The sequence below is a fragment of the Rhincodon typus genome, chromosome 7, assembly GCF_021869965.1.
Source record: "Rhincodon typus isolate 14 chromosome 7, sRhiTyp1.1, whole genome shotgun sequence".
Classification (NCBI taxonomy): Eukaryota; Metazoa; Chordata; class Chondrichthyes; order Orectolobiformes; family Rhincodontidae; genus Rhincodon; species Rhincodon typus.
Window position 1 is genome coordinate 91,328,820 of NC_063338.1, and position 18,797 is coordinate 91,347,616.

Here is an 18,797-nt window from a genome sequence, read left to right on the forward strand (position 1 = left end):
GATGAGAAAAACTTACATTTATATAGCTCTGTCACAGTTCTTGGACTGCCCAAAGAGCTTTGCAATTAAATAAATCACAGGGTGGATCATGAGTAGCTAAGCTTAGCAATTAGAAAAATTGCTGATTTGAAACGTCCGCTTCACAAATGCTGCCGAACATGGTTAGCAATTCCAGTATGTTCTGTTTTTATATCAGAAAAATTAATCTTGGATGCAATAGAGAAGGATTTCAGTTCCAGTAGCGAGGGAGCTGGTGATTACAGAATAACAAGAAAATGTCAAGTGGTTTGAAGCCATGCAGAGGGTTGTGCAGGACACGCACCAGTGATCAATACTAATCACAGACTAGAAATTGAATCTGGGAGATACTTGGTCTGTTTGACTCTGTACCACACCATGCACTGCAGTTATCAATTTAGCAATTTGGCACTTCATTTTAAATGATTTGCCTAATCAGAGTATTTCTATATATAACTAGTACTTTACATACCTTTGTAATCATTGCAAAGTATCGTCAAGGTGGGAGGATGGGTCTCTGCTATCAACAGCATGAGTTTGATCGATGTGCTTCCTATAACTGGATTGCTGGTTGCAAAAAGCTTGTAAATTAATTCATCCAGGATTATGCGGACATTTTTCTCTTCCACAGAGAACAATACTGTCCTGAAAGGGAGGTTGAGACATAAGATTATACTAAATATTGGGCAAAATGGATGGGTACTCATTGGCTTTTCCTACACTTCACAATAAATCTAACATTATTCAAAAGGTGAAATACATCTCTCTTGCATTGGTTCAAGTACTTGGACAGGGCTGCAGTTACTGTAAAACAAAAACTGAAAGAACTGCTGGAAATCGGAAATCAGAAACAAAAACAGAAATTGCTGGAAAAAACTTAAGCAGGTCTGGCAGCATCCATGGAGACAAATCAGAGTTAATGTTTCGGGTCCAGTGACCCTTCTTCAGAATTAATGCAGTTACTGAAGCAATTTATTAAGGAGTAGACTTCAGCCCATGTAAGCTGAGTCCCTGCTCAAGAGAATTTATTAGTGTAGACACTTCAGATGATGGTGAAGGAATCAAAACTATAAAATCGCAACTATAAAACAAGGTTACAGCAGCATTGTACTAAACACAATATAGTTGATTCTGAATCGGTGCTCGTGGCAATACAGATGAATATATATGTATGAATATGTGTATCAGTTGGTTATAGAGCTTTTGAATCTTATACAACAGACTCGACTATCTCACCTGTTCACCTGCAGGATACCAAGCAGGATAGACACCATAATAGCTCCAGTTTCCACATCGTCAGTGAGCAACAACTGAAGGAGACGATCAGACTGAAGCACTGCATTGAAAAGGGATAGGCAGTTAGCAAAGCATGCCACAATGGAGAGCCTGCATTATTGCGTTGCAGTCCAAATTTTAACAGCTGGCAACTTTTCCAAAATCTTACAACCTTTCAAAGAGTCTTTAAAATGTAGAACCCCAACTGCTTGCTCAAGCAGCTGTTAGATAGGCCGAAGCACTTTTTCAAGAAGCTGAGGATCTTCCTCGTGCCCAGGCCAATGTGTGCTCTGAGGAGGAATTTCTTCTGTGAAAACCTTAACTACAGAGGGCTGTCAATGTTGCGTCATTAAGTATATTTAAGACTTAAATAGACAAACCTTTAATTGGTGAGGGAATTGAGGATTATGGGAAAAAGGCAGGAAAGTAGAGTCACTTAGAAAGGCATGGACTAGACAGGAACAGTCAGCAAGGCTTTAAGGGAAGGTCATGCCTTACAAATTTGATTGAATTCTTTGAGGAAGTGACAAGGAGGATTGATGACGGTAGTGCAGAGAATGTTGCCTGCATGAATTTTAGTAAGACACTTGACAAGGTCCCTGACTGGTTAAAAAAGTAAAAGCCCGTGGCATACAAGATAATGTGTCAAATTGGATCCAAAGTTGGCTTAGTAACAGGAAACAAAGGGCAATGGTTGATGGCTGCTCTTGCCAATGGAAAACTGTTTCAACTGGCGTTCAGCGAGGCTCGGTGCTGGGGCCCCTGCTGTTGGTTTTATACATTAATGAATTGGTCTTGAACATGGGGAGGAACAATTAGAAATTTGCAGACAACACAAAAATTGACCATGCAGTGGATGGTATAGAGGATAGTTGTAAGCTCCAAAATGAAAGATTGGAGGAGTGGGTAGGATGGAGTTCAACTCTGATAGGTATGAGGTAATGCATTTAGGGAGGTCAAACAGTGAAGTGGGGGATCTTGGCATGCAAGTGCACAGGTTCCTAAAAGTAGTAGTACAGATACACAAGGTTCTAAAGAAGGCTTATGGAATGCTCTCCTTCATTGATAGAGGTATAGAATACAAAAGTAGGGATATAATGATGAAACTGTATATGACACTGGTGATGCCGCAAGATTATTGTGTGCAGTTCTGGTTACCACATTACAAGAAGGGCATAATTGGTCTGGAAAGAGTGCAGAGACTATTTACTAGAATGTTGCCAGGGCTTGGAAATTGTAGCTATTAGGAGAGACTGGAGAAGTTGGAGTTATTTTCCTTGGAACAGGAGAAGGCTGAGGAATGACATAATTGAGGTATACAAAATTGTGATGGGTACGGATAGAGTAAACAAGAGGAAACTGTTTTCCCAGGCAGAAAGTTCAAAAGTTAAGCGGCAGAAGGATTAGTGGGGATGTGAGGAAAAGTATTTTTATGCATAGGATGGTGAGTGTCTGGAATTCACTGCCTGAGCTGGTGGTGGAGGCAGAGACCTTGAACTCTTTTAAAAAGTATCTGGATCTGCACTTTATTTTTTTTTTATTCATTTGTGGGATGTGTGCATCGCTGGCTGGGCCAGCATTTCTTGCCCATCCCTAGTTGCCCTTGAGAAGGTGGTGGTGAGCTGCCTTTTTGAACCGCTGCAGTCCTCCTGCTGTGGGTTGACCCACAATGCTATTAAGTGCTGTAAACTGCAGGGTAGTAGACTATGTGCAGGAAGATGGGATTAGAAAGAGCCTCTGGGTGTCTGGGTCGGCATGGATCAGCTGGGCCAAATGACACCCTTCCGCACTGTCATTTTTATGGTTCTATGAATTATGACCTCACTGAATGGTGGAGCAGACCCAAATGGGTTGAATGACCTACTTCTACTCCCATTCAACAGATTATCTGGTTGTCTATCTCATGCTTGCTTGTGGTATATTACAGCATGCAAATTGGCTTTTAAACTTTCCTGCAATAACACCACCAACAATACTGCAAAATAAAATTAATGCCTGTGAATCATTTGGAGTCATCCTGAGAATGTGAAAAACAGACGTTATCTTAACTAAAAAATCAGATGTTTTTGAAATTTTTCTTAGTTGAAAATGGGCTTTTAGTGTATCAGAATTGTCTGGGAAACCCCCACTGCTGTCTTTTTGCATACCGCATTTCAACCAAACAACATTTTCTCAAATGTCCACTCATGCAAATCACACTAGCTTTGGCACAGATGTTTGTAAGTAGGGTAAAGCAAAGCTTATTGGTCTCAAAAACAATTGAATCATTACTTTCCGCATCTCAACAAATCTGCTGAAAACAAGAATGGTACAGTTCAAATCTGGTAATCAACTAATTTGTATAAACAGAAACAGAAATACCATTAAATACTCAGCAGGTCAGGTACCATTTGCAGAGAGAGCAACAGAGCTAACATAGCAGGTCGAGCAGCAGCTTTAGTGAGAGCAGTAGATGGACCTGAAGAGTATTTTCATTAGTTTCTGTCTTTATTTCGGATTTCCAGCATTTTCAGTATTTTGCTTATGCATTAGTTGCCATTTGGCAAACTAATTCGAGTGTCAGAATGACTGATTTGAGAAAATGTGAAGGTTTCACACTTGTATACAAACTGATAACATATTGAGAACCATCTGGAAAAAAATGAAGTTGTTCTTCTAGAAAGCAATTATATCTGTACATTCAGAAAAAGAAATAGAAAGATTCATAGAACAAAAAATGGCCATCAATCCATTGTGTCCCTCCTAACTATAAAAACTGAGGTTATTCACTCTAATTTCCAGCTCTTGGCATACCTCAGTGCAGCACCTCAAGTGCATATTGAAATGCAATGAATATTTCTGCTTTTAACATCATTTTAGGAGCCTGGTGAGTTGTTGTAGCGTATTCTGTAAATGGCACACACTGCTGCTACTGTGGTAGTGGAGGGACTGAATGTTGAAGGTGTTAGACAGGGTGCCAACCAAGCAGGCCGATTTGTCCTGATGGTTTTGAGTTTTTCAAACGTCAGAGCTGCACTCATTCAGGCATAAGGACAGAATTTCATTATATTCCTGATTTGTGCCTTGTGAATGGTTGACTAGCTTTGGGGAGTCAAGAGGTTATTCGCCACAAGATCTCTAGTGTCTGAGCTGCCCTTAGAGCCACATTGTTTACATGGCTGGTCCAGTTCAGTTTCAGGTCATTGGTAAATCCCAGGATGTTGATAATGGGGATTCAGTGATGGCAATGCCATTGAATGTCAAGGGGAGATGTCTGGATTCTCTTATTGGAGATAATCATTGCTAGGCACTTTTGTGGCACAGATGTTATTTACTACTCATTAGCCCAAGCTTGAATGTTGTCCAGATCTTGCTGTATTTGGACAGTGTCTGCAGAGTTGTGAATGGTGAACACTGTTCCATCATCAGCAAACTTCACCACTTCTGACTTTTTGATGGAAGGAAGGGCGGTGAAGCAGCAGAAGATGATCGAGTCTGGGACTCTATCCTGTAAAACATGATGTCCTGGAACTAGGATGACTGGCATCCAAAAATCACACGCTTTTTGCTAGGTGTGTCTCCAACCAGCAAAAAGCATTCCTTCCCAGTTTCCATTGACTCTAGTTTTGTTCAAGGTCCTCGATGCCACACCATGTTAAATGCAGCCTGAATGTCAAAAGGGCAGTCATTTTCATTTAGCCTCCAGAATTCTGCTCTTTTGCCTGTGTTTCAACTATGGCTGCAATGAGGTCACTAGTTGAGTGGCCTTGGCAGAACTAGTACTGTTCAATAGCACTGTTGATGATCACTTCCTTCACTTTACTGAATATCAAAATAGACTGACAGGCAGTAATTGGCTGGATCAGATTTGCTCTTTTTGTCACAGGACATAGCTGGACAAACTTTGCACACTGTCACAGATTTTCCACAGATGGCAGTGTCATAGTTATACTGGAACAGTTGGCTAGGGGCAGTTAGTTCTGAAGCAAAGACTTCAGTGCTATTCCAGAATATTGTCAAGGCCCATAGCACTTTCAGTACCATGTAGACCCTAAAGGACATTTGTGAACCAGATGAATCATGATGTAGAGGTGCCAGTGTTTTTATGAAAATTGACAATGACTTCATAATCACTATTAGATGAGTTTTAAATTCCGGATTTATTATTTTTGATTTCAAATTTCACTAACTGCTGTGGTGGGATTCAGCAGCATTCCTCCAGAGCATTAACCTAGGTTTCTGGGTTACTAGCCCATCGACAATACCATTATGCCAGTGCTTCCCCTTCCTTACTTTTAAGCAAACAACCAACTTCTGCAAACTTCAAAATCATATTCTTACAGTTAAGTCTAAATTGTTAATACGTACCACAAAAGTAAAGTTATGCAGTGGTGAACCCCATTCTGATAAGAGTGGTAGAAGCAAATTCAATCATGGCTTTTAGAAAGAGGAGAAATCTCCAGGTCTACAAGATGAAGGGGGGGGGAGTGACATGAGTTAAATTACTCTTTCAGAGGGTCAGCACAAACCCAAATGGGTTACTTCTGTACTATACCATTCTATGATCCAAAGATACAAGATTTAACAGCATCTTGTGTTTGTTTAATACATCCTCATCAGTGTTGTGACCCTTTGATCCTTTATTTATAAATTCTGTGTCTGAAACTATCTCTCTCACTAACTCCCAGAGAAGGAGCAAGGGTCCAAAAGCTTGTGATTTCAAATAAACCTGTTGGACTATAACCTGGTGTCGTGTGATTTCTGAACTTGTCCACCCCAGTCCAACACCGGCACCTCTACATCAGGATTCTATGAAAACACAACTCTAAAACTAAGTTCATTGGTCACCTGTCCCAATATCATTTTCACTGTCCCTTTGTCTATTTACATCCAACTTTATTTCTATGACATCCATAGAGCCATAGAAAAAGTCCTAGAAAAGAGACAGCACAGAATGAGGTCATTCAGTCCACCTGTCAGTGTGGTTAAATAAGCTAGTTGCCCATTCTAGTCCCACTTTCCAGCACCTGGCCTGGCAGGTTACAGCATTTTAGGTGCAGATCCAGGTTCCTTTTAAAGGAATTGAGGGTTTCTGCTTCAACTAGAAAACCACCCAGAAAGCTTTTCTTTATGTCCTCTCTAATCCTTTTACTGAACATCTTAAATGGTAGCCCTTGGTAATTGACTTTTCCGCTAGGTGAAAGAGGTCTGCCCTTTGCCATTTATATAAAAGATTTAGATGAGAATATAGAAGGTACAGTTAGTAAGTTTACGGAAGGCACAAAAATTGGTGGTATAATGGACAGTAAAGAAGGTTATCTAAGATTACAAAGAGATCTTGATCGATTGGGTCAATGGGCTGAGGGGTGGCAGTTGGAGTTTAATTTGGGGATAAATGTGAGGTATTGCATTTTGGTAAAACAAACAAGAGCAGGATTTATAACAATTAAAAATAGGGCCTTGGGTAGTGTTTTAGAGAGACACCCAGGGTTCAGGTTCATAATTCTTTGAAATTTGCATCACTTGTAGGCAGGTTAAGAACATCTTTCCTTCGGGGAGAAGCGAAATAGGCTAGGACTTATTTCACTGGAGCGTAGGAGTTTGAGGGGTGAACTTATGAAATCATGAGGGGTATAGATAAGGTGAATGGCAGGTGTCTTTTCCCTATGGTAGGGATTTCAAGACTAGGGGGCATATTTTTAAGGTGAGAGGAGAATGATTTATAAAAAGGACACGAGCAACAATTGTTTTTACACAGAGAGTGGCTTGTGTGTGGAATGAACTTCCAGAGGAATTGGTGGATACGGGTACAGTTACAAAGTTATTTGGGTAAGTATCTGAATAAGAAAGGTTCGGAGGGATATAGGCCAAGCACAGGCAGGTGGCACTAATTCAGTTTGGGATTATGGCGAGCATGGACTGGTTGGACCGAAGGGCTTGTTTCCATGCTGTATGACTCTATAACCCCCTCATTATTTTGTACACGTCAATTAAGGCATCATTCAGCCTCTTCAGATCTAAGGAAAACAACCTTAGCCTATTCAATTTTTCCTCATAGTTGCAGTTTTCAAGCTCTAACAACAATATTGTAAATCCCCTCTGTACTCTGTCTACAGTAATTATATCCATCCTGCAATGTGGTGACCAGATCTATACGCAAAACACCTGGTGTGTCCTAATCAGAGTCTTAAATAGTTTCTGTATATTCCTGCATTCAATGAGGAAAAGCATCCCATATGCCTTCTTTACCACTTTACCTATCTGTGCTGCCATCTTCAGAGACCTGAGGACATGCATTCAAAGGCCTTTCAATTCCTCTACCCCTCTCAGTATCATTAGCGTATCATGTAATCCCTTGCTTTGTTTGCCCTCTCCAAATGCATAACCTTCAATCTCTGGATTGAATTTTGTTTGCCACTTTCCAACCATTCAATCAAAACAATGATACCATCCTGCAGTTGACAATCATCCTTTTCACTATCACCTGCTCGGCCAAATATTTCGCTTCGTCTCTAAATTTCCCAATCATGTCACCCACATTTAAGTCTAAATCATTAATATTTACCACAATCAGCAAGGGACCCAACTCTGAGTCCATTCACAAAACATCTCTCGACTACTACGCTTTGTTTCCAGTCACTGAACCAATTTTGAATCCAACTTGCCTCATTTCCCTCTATCTTATCAGCTTTAGTTGAGTGTTTCTTTCTCTATTCATTCATGGGATGTCGGTGTCACTGGCTGGCCAGCTTTTCTTACCCATCCCCAGTTGGCCTTGAGAAGGTGGTGGTGAGCTGCCTTCTTGAACTGCTGCAATCCTCCTGCTGTGTGTTGACCCACAATGCTATTAGGGAGGGAATTCCAGGATTTTGACCCAGTGACAGCGAAGGAACTGCGATATGTTTCCAAGTCAGGATGGTGGGTGACTTGGAGGGGAACTTGGAGGTGGTGGTGTTCCCATGTGTCTGATGCCCTTGTCCTTCTAGGTAGAAGTGGTCGTGGGTTTAGAAGGTACTATCTGAGGATCTTTGGTGAATTTCTGCAGTGCATCTTGTAGATAGTACACACGACTGCTACTGAGCATCGGGGGTGGAGGGAGTGAATGCTTGTGGATGTAGTGTCAATCAAGCGGGCTGCTTTGTCCTAGATGGTGTCAAGCTTCTTGAATGTTGTTGGGGCTGCACTCATCCAGACAAGTGGAGAGTATTCCAACACACTCCTGACTTGTGCCTTGTGGATGGTGGACAGGCTTTGAGGAGTCAGGAGGTGAGTTACTCGCCGCAGTATTCCTAGCTTCTGGCCTGCTCTTGTAGCCAGTGTTTATGTGGTGAGTCCACTTGAGTTTCTGGTCAATGGTAACATCCAGGATGTTGATAGTCGGGGATTCAGTGATGGTAACACCATTGAATGTCAAGGGGTGGTGATTAGATTGTCTCTTATTGGTGATGGTCATAGCCTGGCATTTGTGTGGCGCAAATATCATTTGCCACTTCCAGCCCATGCCTGGATATTGTCCACATCTTGTTGCATTTGAACATGGACTGCTTCAGTATTGGAGGAGTCACCAAAGGTGCTGAACATTGTGCAATCAATCATCGGTGAACATTCTGACCTTATGATGGAGGGAAGGTCATTGATTAAGCAGCTGAAGATGATTGGGCCTAGGACACTACCCTGAGGAATTCAACTCCTGGAGCTGAGATGGACTTCTAACAAGCATGACCATCTTCCTATTTGCCAGGTATGACTCCAACCACTGGAGAGTTTGCCCCCTGACACCCATTGATTGTTTTGCTAGGGCTCCTTGATGCCACACTCAGTTGAATGCAGCCTTGATATCAAGGGCTGTCACTCTCACCCCACTTCTGGAATTCAGCTCATTTATCCATGTTTGAACCAACAATGTAAAGAGGTCAGGAGCTGAGTGGCCCTGGCGGAACCCAAACTGGGCGCCACTGAGCAGGTTATTTCTGAGCAGGTGCTGCTTGATAGCACTGTTGATGACACCTTCCATCACTTTACTGATGATCGAGAGTAAACTGATGGGGGGGGTAATTGGCCGGGTTGGATTTATCCTGCTTTTTGTCTACAGGACGTAGTTGGGCAATTTTCCATGTTGTCAGGTAGGTACCAGTGTTGTAACTGTACTGGAACAACTTGGCTAGGGGAGCGGCAAGTTCTGGAGCACAAATCTTCGGTATTATTGCCAGAATGTTATCAGGGTCTGTAGCCTTTAGTGTGCCACGTGGGACTTTGTCAACTGCCTTGCAGTACCCTCATCAATTCTCTTTGTTACTTCCTCAGAATATTGATTTATTTGTAATCTTTTAAATATTATTTTCATTGACTCTTTATCTATTTCTGTCCAATTCTGGCTCCGTGATATCGTTGGGACATTTTTCTATATTAAGAGTACAGTACAAATGCAAATTCTATTTGTTAGTAACAATTTCCTTAGGCAGGTAAAACTAAAGCACCAGCTCAGACTTACCATGTTGAATCAGTTCAATGTGGTCACTAAGAAGCCAGCAAAGGGAGTTAGTCACATTGAGGAAACAGCGCAGAAAATCTTGTTTGACGTCATTCTTGAATTAAGAACAATTTTTAAAAACATTTTCAAGCAGGGAAAGATGTATTCAAATGCACTTTCTTTCTATGTTATATCAATGAAGTTGTTTCTGATCATATGTTTTAGTTACGCATCACCAATAATAAGATAAAGAGCAAACTGCATTGAAACAGGTCATTCATGGCATATTTGCTCTACTTGAATTCTCGCCCAACCTTCCATATCTAATTCAATCAGCATAGTCTTCAATTCACTTCTCCCATATGTGCTTAACTAATTTGCCTTAAGAAGTAATTACGTTATTTGCTTTAATTGCTCTGTGGTAGTGAGCTTCACATTCTCAATGCTCTGCAGATAAAGAAGTTGCTTCTGAATTCCATATATGAATTCTTGCTGATTATCTGTTGATTGCCTCCAATTTGACTCTCCTCCAGACGTGGAAATATTCTCAATATGTCTACTCAATCAAAATCTTTCATAATTTAAAATATTTTTATTAAGTCATTGCTTGGTGTTCTCCTTTCCAAAAACGTGTATTGTTTCCCCAAGGGTATAAATTCAGATCTGATATCATTCTTTATTTGCAACCTTATCAGTGCCTCAAAATTGATTTTACATGATGGTGCCTCGAATTGTATGGGTACAACTTTAATGATTCACTAGTTCTTGCTAGTACACCTTTCTCTAACAAATTACTAAATATGTATAATAGTACCTCAGCTGTATCTGTTCGCACCGGAGCAGAGAACTGTTGACTTTGCTTGATTGACATCTCCATGAGGTTAAAGTAAATTATTCTGTGATTTCTTTTGCCAAGTCTCAATGTAATTTGCACAAGGTGAAGAGGTGTTAAGTATTTAAAGCTTCTGTTACCGTTACATTAAAGGTTGGTCTGACTGACACATTTATAGCACTGTAGGAACACACTTTATTACAAAAAACTGTGAACAGGCATTTCTTTTCTAAACGGCTTCACATATTGAATAGAGTCTTATAGGGATCTGAGCGAAGTGGACTTGGTGAGATTTGTGGCAGAATCACATCCAGTGAGGACTATTTCAACGCAAGTTGCTGCAACTTTTTTGCATTTGTCAAGCAGTGAGGTGCTGAGGTGGTGAGTTGCCAATTACAGGGATTATAGCTCCTGAAGAAATGATGTGTAATGAGGCAGAATGGATCAGGGAGTTTAAAGTGAAGAACCCCTTGGGGACTGTGACCATAATACGATCGAATTCACCCTGCAGTTTGAAAGGGAGAAGCTGGAATCAGATGTAACGGTATTACAATTGACGTAATTACAAAGACATGAACGAGGAGCTGGTCAGAATTGATTGGAAAGGGAGTCAGCAATCGCAAGAGTTTCTGTAAGCAATTTGGGAGGCACAGCAGAAATTCATCCCAAGGAAGATGATGACAAGGGAAGTCAGGAACAACATAAAAGCAAAAGCAAAAACATACAAAGTGGTGAAGATTAGTGGGAAGCCAGAGGACAGGGAAGCCTTTAAAAACCAGTAGAAGGTAACTAAGAAAGCAATGGGGTGGGAAGAGAAAGAGAGGTAGTGAGAGAGATTAAATATGAGGGTAAGCCAGCTAGTAATACAAAAGAAGACTGCAAGAGTCTTTTTTTAAAGATACCTTAAAAAGAAAGAGATCGGCAAAAGTGGACATTGGACCACTGGAAAACGAAGCCGTAAAAGAAGTAATGGGGAACAAGGAAATGGCAGACGAAGTGAATGGGTACTTTACATCAGTGGAAGATTTCAGTAGCATACCAGAACTTCAAGACAGTCAGGGGGCAGAGGTGAGTGCAGTGGCCATATTTTAAGGAGAAGGTGCTGGGGAAGCTGAAAGGTCTGAAGGTGGAAAATCACCAGACCAGATGGATTACATCCCAGGATTTTGAAGGAGATAGCTGTGGAGATTGTGGAGGCTTTGGTTGTAATATTTCCGGTATCATTGGAGTCAGGGAAGGTCCTGGAGGATTGGAAAATGGTTAATGTAACACCCCTGTTTAAGAAGGGAGAGAGGCGGAAGACAGGTAAATATAGGGCCAATCTACGTGCTCCACAACTTATAAACTGGCAACAGAAGTGAAATCTTCAGCTTGTAGACTAATGAGATAGTCTTATAAATAGAATTCATGCAAATATGGCTCACAGCTAGACAGACTGAAACAATGAGCATAAAATTACCTCAACAGCTTGGAGAAATCGAGCTTGCAGGCGTCGGGCCAGCAGCATCAGATTGTCTGAAGCTGATGGCAAAACCTTTTCGTAAAACTCTTCAACATCTTCCTTTGGATTCAGACCCACACAGACAGTACTGAAAGGAATCAATTCAATTTACCATTAATTTCATAAACTCAAAGTATTTCACCCTGCAATACATTCACCTAGCAAAGGCAGGATATCCATCAAGACATTTATGTCAAATAAAAATCTTTAGCTCCGGTAACCAAACAAGTTGCCCTGTTTGACAGCTAATGATGATAGTAAGGCTGCATTCTATAGTCAAAATGATTCAAGTTTTCTTGCATGGGTAGTAACATATTCTCAGAAACAAAGGGTTCAGATGGTTCATAATTGTTATCTGTAAGCGTTAAGAGCTAGCCTCAAATCTAGAAATTTACTGGTGAATTTATTAGAGGGTTTCAAGTAACATTATAAACTATGAGAATACAGATTAGAGTTATATACTGATAAGAGATATACAGCATGGAAACAGACCCTTCGGTCAAATATGTCCATGCTGAACAGATATCCTATATAAATCTAGTCCCATTTGCCAGCATTTGGCCCATATCCTTCTAAACCAGGAGGGTGGCAAATGTCATTCCCTTGTTCAAGAAAGGGAATACGGATAATCCTGGGAATTACAGACCAGTCAGTCTTACTTCTGTGGTGGGCAAATTATTGGAGAGGATTCTGAGAGATAGTATTTATGATTATTTGGAAAAGCCCAGTTTCAATAGAAATAATCAGCATGGCTTTGTGAGGGGCAGGTCATGCCTCACAAGCTTTATCGAATTCTTTGAGGATGTGACAAAACACATTGATGAAGGTTGAGCAGTGGATGTGGTGTATATGGATTTTAGCAAGGCATTTGATAAAGTTCCCCAGGGTAGGCTCATTCAGAAAGTAAGGAGGCACGGGATTCAGGGAAATTTGGCTGTCTGGATACAAAACTGGTTGTCCAATAGAAGACAGAAGGTGGTAATAAGATGGAAAGTATTCAGCCTGGAGCTCGGTGACCAGTGGTGTTCCGCAGGGATCTGCTCTGGGACCTCTGCTCTTTGTGATCTTTATAAAGGACTTGGATGAGGAAGTGGAATGGTGGATTAGTAAGTTTGCTGGTGACACAAAGGTTGGAGGAGTTGAGGACAGCGTGGAGGGCTGTTGTAGGTTGCAATGGGACATTGACAGGATGCAGAGCTGGGCAAAGAAGTGGCAGATGGAATTCAACCGAGAAAAGTGTGAAGTGATTCATTTTGGAAAGTCGAATTTGAATGCAGAATACAGTGTGGAGGAACAGAGGGATTTTAGAGTCCACGTCCACAGATCCCTCAAAGTTGCTACCCAAGTTGATAGGGTTGTAAAGAAGGCGTATGGTGTGTTGGCTTTCATCGGCAGGGGAATTGAGTTTAAGAGCTGTGACGCTATGCTGCAGCTCTATAAAACCCTGGTTAGACCACACTTGGAATAGTGTGTTCAGTTCTGGTCACGTCATTATAGGAAAGGTGTGGAAGCTTTAGAGAGGGTGCAGAGGAGATTTACCAGCATGCTGCCTGGATTGGAGGGCAGGTCTTATGAGGAAAGGTTGAGGGAGCTAGGGCTTTTTTCATTGGAGTGAAGAAGGATGAGAGGTGACTTGATAGAGGTGTACAAGATGATGAAAGGCATAGATAGAGTGGATAGTCAGAGACTTTTTCCCAGGGCAGAAATGACTATCATGAGGGGGCATAATTTTAAGGTGATTGGAGGAAGGTATAGGGTAGATGTCAGAGGTAGACTCTTTACACAGAGTGTGGTGGGTGTGTGGAATGCGCTGCCGGCAGTGGTAGTGGAGTCAGATACTTTAGAGATTTTTAAGCGACTCTTGGTAGACACATGGAGGATAGTAAAATGTAGGGTATGCAGGGTAGTTTGATCTTGGTAGGATAATAGGTCGGCACAACATTGTGGGCCGAAAGGCCTGTACTGTGCTGTACTGTTCTATGTTATATATTCTAAACCCTTCCTATTTATATACCCATCCAGATGTCTTTTAAATATTATAATTGTACCAGCCTCCACCACTTCCTCTGGCATCTTATTCCATACATGCACCACCCTCTGCATGAAAACGTTGCTCCTTAGGTTCCTTTCATATCTTTGCCCTCTCACCTTAAACCTATGCCCTCTAGTTTTGGCCTCCCCCACCTCAGGGAAAAGACCTTGCTTATTTATCCTTTCCATGCCCCTCATGATTTTATAAACTTCTGTAAGGTCACCCCTCAGCCTCCGACACTCCACGGAAAATAGCCCCAACCTATTCAGCCTCTCTCTATAGCTCAAACCCTCTAACCCTGGCAACATCCTCGTAGATGTTTTCTGAACCCTTTCAAGTTTCACAACGTCCTTTCTATCGGAAGGAGACAGAATTACACGCAATATCCCAAAAGTGGCTGAACTAATGTCCTGTACAGCCACAACATGACCTCCCAATCCTATACTCAATGCACTGACCAAGAAAGGCAAGCATACCAAATGCCTTCTTCACTATCCTACCCACCTGTGACTCCAACTTCAAGAAACTATGAACCTGCACTCTAAGGAGTTCTTCACAATCACTGAATGAAGTAACATTAAAGGAAGACTACAAGTGTTCCACCAGATCGGCAGGAAGTAAACAGTGATTCCTTTGCTGAATACCATTGTATAATCCACAAGTGTGATCCTAAGCTCTGAATCACTTGCCATTTTAATTACCTGCCTGCTCCAGCTATCTATATTGATCCTACGAAGCTTGAGGGCCAGCACCTCATTTTTCAATTAAACACTTTCAAATTCAATATCCATTTCATTCATTTCAGATGACAGCCCTGGTTCCATTTTTTCTGGTGTTCGTAATGATTCTGCTGATCTCATTTACAACCCCTCTAGAGCTACCTTGCCTTTCTTTACTTATCACCCACTTTTGCCTTATACTGTTGTCTCTTTGTCATTCACAAAATCCCGCTTTCGACCCCAAAATAGTCCTTCCACTTTGTTCTTTTCTCGCCTCACCTCCAGGCTTGCTTGAAAAATAACTGTATTCAAATAAACAAATAACTATATTCCATTCGCATTTGTTCTCAAATTGATAGAGTGTTCTAGTCAATTGAGCGGTTTAAGCCAATTATAAACTTTTAATATCTCTAACACATTAAGGGGCCATAAAATAACATATGTCACACTATTCTATCCTGCTCAGGGGTACTGGGACTGATTGTGTGCCTGGATGCTGGCAAACCTCTTATTTCCATGATCAGAACTCTCAGAGTATGAACTGTGTCGTTTCAGGAGCACCTGCATGTAAAATGAACCCTGCTAATTTGCATTATGCAATACTTATAAGCTAAAATATACTCTGGATGGTACAATGAAGGAATGATGGAGATTCATGTCATAAACCAAAGCTTTATACTTTAGACAAACAAAATAATGAACCTACACCACATTTGATAGCTAGTTTGCTTGATTTAAGGAAAATATTTTTTATTGGCACTGAAATCTGATTTCTTCGATTAAAAGTATGCCAAGTAGATTTCTGGTTAAAACCCAGGTTGCCAGTGCATCTTTCTATTCTTGCATTCACCAACAGAACAACAGAGTCCATGATTGGAATACCACACATGCAAGCACCTCAGAAGCTGCACACCATCCAACTATATCACCGTACATTCAGTGTTGCTGAGTTAAAATCTGGGAACTCCCTTCCCAGTAGCACTTTTGATGCACCAGTACCCCAACGACTACAGCAAGTTCAAGTAGACAGCTCACACCAGCTTCTCTTCAGCAGTTAGAGTTGGGTGATAAATGCTGGCCCAGCCAGTGACATCCACATCCCATGATAGAATAAAACACACGCACTGCCAAGCATCCAAGAATCCCCAACATAATGGGTGTGAGGTATTCAGTGATTAGTGAATACAATAAATCACTGTCTTCTGTCTTTGGCGAGGGTTAATGTTTAACTCCTTTGCATTTGAACATTCCTATGTTTCAGAGCATTTAAAACAAAAACACATCAGTTTGAACATTTAAATGGGAATTATACCCAAATCCTTCCTGTGGAAATCTTTAGGAAAAGAATTACTTTTTTTCTGAAACATAACTACAGAAGCAATGTGGAGTGGAACATTAATTGAGGATTCCTGATCTACTTTACCTGACTATCTCAGCCAGCTCTACAGCTGTGGACCAGCTTCCTGGAATGTTGTGGTAGTCTTGTTTAAGCACCAATATACAATATTGAATCAGGTCATAATAATAAATATCCTCTTTTAGTTTCTGTAGTTCCTTGCTTTCTACAGGTGGTTTCTTCAGGATTTCTGTAAAACATATATGGAAGACTATAAAAGGAGAATGAGTTAATGCCACACCAAAAACAAAATTTCAAGACAGCCTAGTGTGGTCCCGAGTACCATTCACAATTGAGGAGATTTAAAAACAAAATCTTAACTACTCGCGACTGTAAGATTCAGAGTAGTATGAAAAGAAAAACGCCCGTTTCTCTAAGCACCAAATGTAGCTTTCATTGTAACACCTTGAAATCGATAAATGCATTTTTACTCAGCTCCCCTTTTGACATTATCAGCAGTTGCCATCCAATTAAAAATAAAATGCGCTACCCACCAGTGCATGCCATGTACAGATCGCGATGGGCACACAAAACAACAGTTTTCTCATCACCCCTGCAGGTGCTTATGATGCCTAGAATCCAAGTCCAAAACTGCTGCAACCTTTCTGACATGAATCACACTCTAGCTAAGAGCCAAACAAAGTGACCTGGATGCACATTCCCACCAGTATCGAAATCCAAAGGTACGATGAATGAATAAAATATTCTAGGAATGCACCTCAATGTACACTGGAAATTGCAACTGTGTCATAATATAAATAAATGTACAATTAGCCGTACAATGGCTTCATATAATACGTATGTAAATGTGTTAAGTTGCATTTCATATATATATCAATAACTTGCATTCACACAGCAGTGTTAATGTAGTAAGATGTTACAGATGTCAAATTTTTTAAAAAATTGACTCTAAGAAGCTTCAACAGACATTAGGAGGGGTGACAACAAGATTCTGATCGAAGAGGTAAAATTAAAGGAGTGTCTTAAAGGAGGAGGAGGTAAAATGGGGGGTAGTTTGTCAAGGGGGTTTCAGAGCTTGGTGCCTCAGCATGCATAACGACCACTGGTAAAGGAATGAAAATTTAGGATTACAAGAGGTCAGAATTGAAAGAACAAAAATGAGAACTTCAAAAACCGCGAAACGGGAGCCTTTTTAAAGTTCTCGTTTTTGTTTTTATATCACTCCATTCCTTTGACCTTCCCTTCCCTTGCCTCTTTTAGCCCTATGCTCTTCCCAGATCTCTTAGCTCTTTCAACTCTGACTTCTTGTAATCAGAAATTTTCGTTCCTTTAGCGTTGGTCACTTACCGAGGATGCAAGGCTTTATACCAGCATATGTCCTCCTGGAGTCTGTCACTATCTCACAACATAGATAAGACTGCCCACAACAACAGGAAGGGTTTTGAGGAAGGGTCACCGGACCCGAAACGTTAACTCTGTTTTCTCCTTCACAGTTGCTGCCAGACCTGCTGAGCTTTCCAGCAACTTTGTTTTTGTTCCTGATTTACAGCATCTGCAGTTCTTTCGGTTTTTATTATAGATAAGACTGGATCTACTATTAGCATTCACATGTCAATGAAAGCTACCTTACTTGAATAACATACTGCATAGAAAGAATCTGATCTATACCTTACTCTGGTTAGTGGCAGCACTTCCTGGACAGTGCAATTGAAGGGTAAATTACATAAGAAAGCTGAGGATCCCTGATTTTGTCATATCTAATACAATTTCTTACCTTTCAGTTTTAGCAGGAGGATAGGAATCTTATCATTTGAGCTTTCTGCAACTTCAGCTGCCAAGTTAAAAATCTGGGAATTCACTTCTTCACCCAAATTATCCGTGGCTACAGGCCTGCTCATGTAACACAAAATAGGAGAAATACCTTGTTCAGCGCAAAATGCAATACAAGTGTTCACAGCACAGCAATATTCTCACAATTTAAAAGAGCAATTTTGTCTGTAAAAAGCTGAAAAGCTCATTACGCATCACATGAACTACAAGGATTGATGGTTCCAGGTGGAATTCTCACCAAAAAACACATATCACACACACCCCCCACCACCATGAGGAACACCTGGAATTGATTGTGGTCAATCTAGACAATATATTCTAGTAAAGGTCACAGATTTGATGTTTTGGATAAGAGATGGAGGAGGGCATGAACAGTAAGTTTTTTAAATGTAAACACATTGAGTGATGATGACCAGGATTATATACCTCATAAGGCTGGTGGAAGCAGAGACAGCTATTGGCTCATGAAATTAGCTATAAAGAGCCTGCAAGAATTTGAGGGGTCAGAGAAGCCTATCATGCATTTTAAATGGACATCCGGTATGATATCGAATGCCACTAAACATTCTCCAGCACTCCACTTATGTGAAAGCATCACTGGTTGATCCATCTAAAGCAAAGTAACTTCCCAGGTAACTCATATTTTGCAGGACGTCTGATGCTATGAATCCTTGCAATGTTCACCAGTCTCAAAAGGCACCAATCTGAAAATCTTGCATTCAATCAGAGCTCCTCTTTTTGCAATGTCTTGAGTATGTGAACGACTCTATATGATGTGTCCTGC

The 18,797-nt window shown here is 40.9% G+C and overlaps 1 protein-coding gene across 1 annotated transcript in view; it reads right to left on the reverse strand.

The window, feature by feature from the left end:
• iqcb1 (IQ motif containing B1) overlaps positions 1-18,081 on the reverse strand; it is a 42,143-nt gene extending 24,062 nt beyond the window's left edge. Inside the window, exons 1-6 of the mRNA XM_048599268.1 lie at positions 17,958-18,081; positions 16,250-16,412; positions 12,034-12,163; positions 9,764-9,857; positions 1,255-1,354; positions 491-663 (exon numbers count right to left, since the gene is read on the reverse strand). Coding sequence (XP_048455225.1) covers positions 491-663; positions 1,255-1,354; positions 9,764-9,857; positions 12,034-12,163; positions 16,250-16,412; positions 17,958-18,081 — 784 coding nt within the window. The remainder of the gene's footprint in view (positions 1-490; positions 664-1,254; positions 1,355-9,763; positions 9,858-12,033; positions 12,164-16,249; positions 16,413-17,957) is intronic.
• Between the last annotated feature and the right edge of the window lie 716 nt (positions 18,082-18,797).